Genomic DNA, 6,815 nt, shown 5'->3' with positions numbered 1-6,815 from the left:
CTGCGGGGCACCCGCCCCTCCCGCCGGCCCCGGCCCGAGACATAAGGTTCCACCTGCCCCTCCTCTCCCCGGGTCCAAAGTTGGCCCCCAGTGCTGAGTAGCTGCTTCCAGGAGGGCACGGCCCGGCAAGGGATGCGGGGCTGGCGGTGAGCCTGGAAGACTCCTGTCCAGAGGCCGCTGGCGGGAGAGGAGTCGACCCTCTGGCTCCTTGCGGGGAGCTAGGGATTTGGGTACCGAGCTGGGGAAGGAGGGTGGGTGAGCCGGCAGAGGACGGTTTGGGAGAGCCTGCCCGCGGTATTAGGGAGGAGGAAGTGTACAGACCTCGCCTGAAAATGAGCTTTTGGGGGTCTGGAAATGAGTTTTTGCTAGAGTGTGCAAATGTGTGCTCATCCCCGAGTGCCTCTCAGTCCCCCCAAGCGCAGAGTTGCGCATGCTCCTAAGGGTGAGCAGGTGTGCTGTGGTGGTGCAAATGTGCACTTGCTGGTGACTTCTCACTGCCGCCTTGTCCCTTCCTCCCCCTCTGCAATAAATCCACCTCCTCTGCAGTGGATGAGTACTTGCCAGCGGTCATCCTCAGGAGATCCAAGAGTGTGTTTTCCGGGAGAAGGGAAGGGAGCGTCTAGAGACCACTTTGAGAGGGCTGAAGGGAGGGCCTTGATTTCTCTACCCTGCCCCTGCTAGAAAATTTCCCTAAGCTGCGGCATCGGGCCCCAAGACTTGTCAGGACCATTGCTAAAGGCAGAGAGAGGTATCAACCAGAGAATGGCTCCCTTAGAAGCCGCCTCTGAGAAAAAGGAAGAATCGGTGGCCAAGGACCTCCTCTCTCCCCTGAGGGAGGATTTCTCCAAAAGAGGAAGCAGGCATGTATATGTGCATGCCACGTGTATGCCTGTGACCACCCATCTCCAGGGTGGCTCCAGACCTAGAGATTAGCCTCCCACAGTGATGGAGAAAACAAACCCCCTTTTGGGGCCTCTGGTTTTGAATTGGGAGTAGGGAGATTTGCAACTAGACACTTCTTGAAAGGAGACACTCAGTTTCGCAAGTGAGCCCTCTCACCCAGCACACACCTTTGGCTGGCTGGGCAAGGCACTCAGGCATGCAACCACAGGCACCAGGCAACACCCCTCCATTACCCACCGTAGGCCCCCCTCCCCAGGCAGCGGTTCTTCCTTCCCAGGAATCTCTCCTCCCCTCCCTTCCTCCTCCTCAGCCCCAGTGCTCGCTCCCTTCCAGCCCCCATCACAGGACAGTTATTGTGGAGAGAGCAGCCTAGCACTCTCAGGACCAGAGAAGGGAAATTACTTGTCCAGGCAGAGGCAGATCTAAAGCCTGGGCTTCTAAATTTTCAGGCCAGTGCATTAACTGGGATTAACTGAGATTAAGTGAGATGATGCATGTAAAGATGCTGTGTGAACTGTAATTCCTTATACCATTATCACACATTATTGAAATCATTTCATTACTTCTGCTTCATGGGATAAGAACTCAGAAGGAGCCTGACCCTTGGCCTCTTCACCTCCTTTAGTTGGTGGTCAAAGCAAAGGAGAGCCCTGGGAACCCCAAGGTGCAGGCAGAAGATGGGCTTGGGGCTGGCCCCATCCTGGTCCAGCTTCTTAAACTCTCCGGACCTGAGTGCACCCTGACTCTTCTGTCCTTTCCTTCCTCCCACCACCTGCTGTATAGCTAATGTAAGAGACACACCTTGAGTCCCTTTTTCCATCTTCTCTGTTGCCTCCATGCTTTCAAGGCTTTTATCTGTGTCTGTCCCACAACACGCCAAACACCCACTGTGCATTGGACTCGCCAGTCCCTTCCTGCCTTCTACTCCCTTTAGAGATGGACTGTGTGAGAGGAACATCTATGTAATGGTGCACACCTTTGTATCTATGTCTTTTTTGTCTTCCTTGACCAAAGCTCCCTTTGGGATCAGAAAAAGTCTGCCGTGGGCTATAAGTGCTGTAGAGATGATTCTCCCAAACTTCCTATAGAGCTGGTGACAGCCATCTAGCCTCATTACTGGGGGAGGGGTCAAGTCAGAGACCAAAGTGACCTCCAGGGCTGTATTCCTAGCTGAGTGTCCTTGCTCTGGAAGTTTAAAGACAGCAAGGCATTGAGTGAGAAAAGCCTGAATGTGTCTCAGGCACCTTGTCCCACCCCACCTCACCCCAACAGGTCCGTCTGGAAATTGCTAAGAATTTCTCTCTATGTCTGTTTCGCTTCCTGGATTTCATCTCCCCCACCCCAAAATAAATGTGAGATTCCTATCACCTCCAGCCCAGATTGGGGTCACTAAGGTCAGAGGTCAAAGCAGGATTCAAAGTGATGGGACACAAACATCTCTTGTGTCCTGGCCTCTGGGCTGGGCACTTTAAGTGCATTAGCTTATTTCATCCTCCTAAAACTTCGGGTAAGATAGGGAATAATGGCTCTCAGCCATGCAAGGTTTTATTATTTCCAAAGCAATCCCTTATGTGAGATGGGCAGAACGAATACAGTCATGTGCCACATAATGATGTTTAGGTCAATGACTGACCGCATATATGACGGTGGTCCCATAAGATTATAATAGAGCTGAAAATTTCTACTAGTGACATTGTAACCATTGTAACATCGTAATATCATAGCTCAACACATTACATGTTTACAGTGATGCTGATGTAAGCAAATCTACTGTGCTGCAAGCCTATAAAAGTATAATACATACAATTATAGTAGTAGGCTATACCATCTGGGTCTCTGTAAGTTTACTCTATGATGTTTGCACAATGACGAAATCGCCTAAAAATGCATTTCTCAGAATGTAATCCTTATTGTTAAGTGGCACGTGACTGTACTGTTCTTTTATAGATTAATAAACAGAAACTAAGAGACTAAAGTCACACAGCTCTAAAATAGTGGAGCCAAGACTCGAACTCAGGTGTTTTTATTCAAAACCCCATGACCTTTCCACTCAGAAGCCAAAGGAGACCAAGTCTGGTCTGAGGCAAGTCGTAGGCCCCTCTTGGAAGCCCCTGGCAAAAACCAGAACATGAAACAGTACCTATCCAGCCCAGCCCACTGACTTGTGGTGGACACAGGGCCTTGGGGAGGGCTGAGGCAGGGCAGGGAGAAAAATGACAACATAGGGTGGTTTCTGCACTTGAAAAGTAGCCATTCTGGAGGAGGGTGGAGGTCAGACACACCCCAAACCAGACAGAGGCCAGGCAGCATAGAGGCAGGTGAACAGGCCTCCAGGTCCTCAAGTTGGAAACAGAGAGGCCTTGAGCTAAGGGGAAAAGATGGCTGAGCTTGAGGGGGCAGGTAGATAGGCCCAGGTCCCAGCAGCATCCATTCCCATATTCCCACTTTGTGCCAGATGACTTCGTACTTGTAAATATCACTTTGATGTTGTTTTGTATCTTTAAGCTGTGATTCTGTATATATGCAATGCCTCCCAACTAGACTGTAAGCCCTTTAGGGACAGCGCTCCTTCCAGTTCTTGGATGGCCTTCTCCTGTCTATCTTCCCTCATCTGTCTTGTCTAGCACAGTGCTCTGCAGATAGTAAGCTTAATAAATGCTCATTTGCCAATAAGTGCTATTTCTTCCACAACTTAGAAATGGTCGATACAGTCCAAGGTACCAGAAGACAGACTGGGGTCTCTGGCATGTCCTGTGTTCCCCAGAGCTACTGTTAGGAATGGTGCAAAGGGAATACAATGCTCAACTAATTGGTGGCAAATTCTAACTGTCAACCTGGCCAGATGAGCATCCAGGGGGTGAATCAGGTGGCATCATGGAGAGGGCATGAAGACATGGGCAGGCTGTGTGGCCTGCAGACAGAGCAATGAACAGCCCCTTTTGGTCCCCTTGTGATGGCTTAGCACTGTGTTGGGAAGTCAGGGTAGGGGACCTTCAAAGTCTGGGACAACACCAAACACTCAACATGTCTGAAACTGACTGCCTGCTCTTCTCCCCAAATCTTCTCTTCGCACAGTCCTTTCATCTTAACTGAAAGCAACTCCATCCTTCCAGCTGCTAAGGCCAAAAAGCTCATCATCCTTAACTCTTCATTCTCACACACCACGTGAGCTCCATTGGGGAATCCTGTTGGTTCTACTTCACAAGGGATCCAGAATCCCATCACCCTCACCTTTAGTAGCCCCCACTCCAGTTCTAGGCCACCATTTTCTCTCCCTGGATAGGTGACAGCTGGTCTCCCTGCTTCCATTATTGCCCCCTCTGGACTCTTCTCAACACAACGGCAGAGGAGCTGTGCTAAAAACTTTGTCAGACCATTCTAGTCCTTGGCTCAGCGACTTCCTCCATCTTTCAAATGAAGGCTGCAGTCCTTTTGGTGTTGCACAGGTCTGCCCACCTACACCACCTCTGTCCTCATCGCCTTACGCTCTCTCTTGCTCCCTCTATTTCAGCAACACTGGCAGCTCTTCTGCCTGGGATGTTCTCTCCCCAGATATATGCATGAATCGCTCTCTCTACTTTCAAGTCTTTGCTCAAATGTCACCTTCTCAATAAGACCTACGCTGACACCCCATTTAAAATTTCAAAAAGCCTCTACTCCTACCAGATATATATGCTATTGTTCCATAGCATTTACCAGATTCTATGATACGATTCTATAAAATTTTCATATGTCCATTATTTATTGTCTGTCTCCTTTCAGCTCATGCCTATACCCAAGTGCCTAGAACAGTGCCTGGTACAAAGTAAATGCTCGATAAATTTTTGTGGAATAAATGGATGACTCTTTCCTAACACTGGGGATATGTGGAGCCCCAGGGGATCACCTGCTGCCAATTACCCTACCATTTCTACCCCCAGCGCTCATCAATCCCAGGGAATACAGGGGCCCCTAATCAAGAAAGGCGAAAAGCAGCCCTCCTTGAGAGAGTCTAGCTCTCCCTGCCACAAATGGGGAGGCCCATCTCCCAGCCCAGAGAGGTTCCTCTGGGGCTAGCAGGGCAGAGACCAAGTGCTCAGGGAAAAGACAATTTCAAGACATAGGAGTTTCAGTAGCTTCTTGGGACAACCTGGAGACAGAGTGACCCTGATGTCAGAGAAATAGAAGAACCTCAAGCACAAGCCTAGGAAACATAACCAGCTGCCCCCTCTGGGCCACCTTGACAGATCGAGTCTCCTTCAGCCACACCAGGCCCATTCCTGGTGACCCTGTGGGTCCTATCTCAGATCACTGTGTAACCTCTGAGTCTGGGTTTCCTTACAGGTAGCTCAGAATTAAATCACACAGTGGAAGGTAAAGACCTTGGTTAGTTGTAAAAGATTGGGCCCAGATCCTCAAGTAGGAGCTTCCCCCGGCGGCTCAGCCTCCTGTGAGCACTGCCAAGTCCTTCTCACCCAAGGTGATAGAGTTTGAGACCTGTGGATCCACAAAGGTAGTGCCTAGAGAGAAAAGATGAGAAAGAAGGTGGAAGGGTACAGACTACAGGCAAGAAAGTTCAACAATCAAGGGGCCTGGCCCCCAAAGGCCTGTGGGGTCATCACAGTCTGGGCCAGGCCCACGTCAAGCCTTGATCCCCGAGTTCAAATGAAAATCATGTGTACAGCTGCCATGCCCTGTCAAGAGCAGGACCTTAGGATCCATGGCAGAAAGGGCAGACAGACCTCCTGCCTCAAGAGGAGAAAGGTGGGGGAGGAGCTGCTCCAGCAGGAAACACTAAACAGAGGAGGAACAATACAGGGTTTCTTTGGTCCCTGTTTTCTTTGGCCTCTTAGCTGCCATGGAGCCCAGAATACACTTCTCTAAATCCTGGGCTTTCCTCCGGGACCCTCCCCTTAGCCCCTGCCTGACAGATTGCCAGAGAAGCACCCATTCTCTTCCTCTACTGCACCTTCCACCTTAGCTCCACAGACCCTTGAGTGGGCTTTTAAATTATAGTCACATCATAAGGAAACTTTACTTAGCCTTACCCAGGCCAGGCACCTGGCTAAGTGCTTCCTAAGGACACATTATAGTGGTGGTGGTGGGTTCTTTACTGCAGCTCCTCTTTTGGGATCTTAGGGGTGGTTCCCCGCCCCTCCTCCAAGCCCTAGAGGGCCCTCCAGCCTCATTCCCCACATGCCTAACCGGGGGATGGGAAGAGGGAGGGGTGGGAGAGCAGCTGAGAGCTCAGAGAGAAAGAGCAAGGACGGGAGGAGGGGAGGAAACTGGAAAAAAGTGTCACCCAGTCCAGGGGTAAGAGGACTGGACTTTAGGGGCACTGAAAAAGACAGACATGGAAAATGAGGTAGAGACAAACAGAAACAAAGAAAGTCACAGAAATTGATAGACAGAGGAAAGGTGAAATAGAGAGGAGATGGAGACAGAGATAAAGAGACAGAGAGAGACGAAGGCTAAGACTGTAAAAAGAAGGGATAAAAACAGAAATGGAGAGAGAGAGAGAGAGACAGCGATAGTGAAGAGAAAGACAAAAAAAGTCTGAGAGAGCGGGAGGGAGACAGGGAGAGGGAGGGGGAGAGGGAGAGGGAGCGAGAGAGAGAGAGAGAGAGAGAGAGAGAGAGAGAGACAGGGAGAAAGAGAGACAGGGAGAGTGAAGAGAAAGACAAAAAAAAAGTCTGAAAAAGAGAGACAGGGTTTGGAGAAACAAGAAGTCTGAAAAAAAAAGTCTGAAAAAGAGAGACAGGGTTTGGAGAAAAAGAGAGACAGGGAAGGAGAAAGACAGAGAGGCAGAGAGCTTGCTATAGGAATAGAAATCAAGACCGAGTGAGAGTTTGAAGGAAGAGGAGACTAAAGAAACTGGGAGGAGGGGGAGAAGCAGGAGACGCAGAAGGAAACCCTGAGATTTAGCGTGGAGG

The 6,815-nt window shown here is 50.1% G+C and overlaps 1 protein-coding gene across 1 annotated transcript in view; it reads left to right on the top strand.

Moving 5' to 3' along the window:
• The window catches only part of LOC102887095 (aquaporin-2), a 6,748-nt gene extending 5,058 nt beyond the window's left edge, over window positions 1-1,690 (top strand). Inside the window, exon 4 of the mRNA XM_006916903.1 lies at window positions 1,529-1,690. Coding sequence (XP_006916965.1) covers window positions 1,529-1,690 — 162 coding nt within the window. The remainder of the gene's footprint in view (window positions 1-1,528) is intronic.
• The last annotated feature ends 5,125 nt before the right edge of the window (window positions 1,691-6,815 follow it).

Source organism: Pteropus alecto, unplaced genomic scaffold, assembly GCF_000325575.1.
Source record: "Pteropus alecto unplaced genomic scaffold, ASM32557v1 scaffold196, whole genome shotgun sequence".
Taxonomy (NCBI): Eukaryota; Metazoa; Chordata; class Mammalia; order Chiroptera; family Pteropodidae; genus Pteropus; species Pteropus alecto.
The sequence above is the reverse complement of the archived record's forward strand: the minus strand, read 5'-3'. Positions and strand labels throughout refer to the sequence as shown.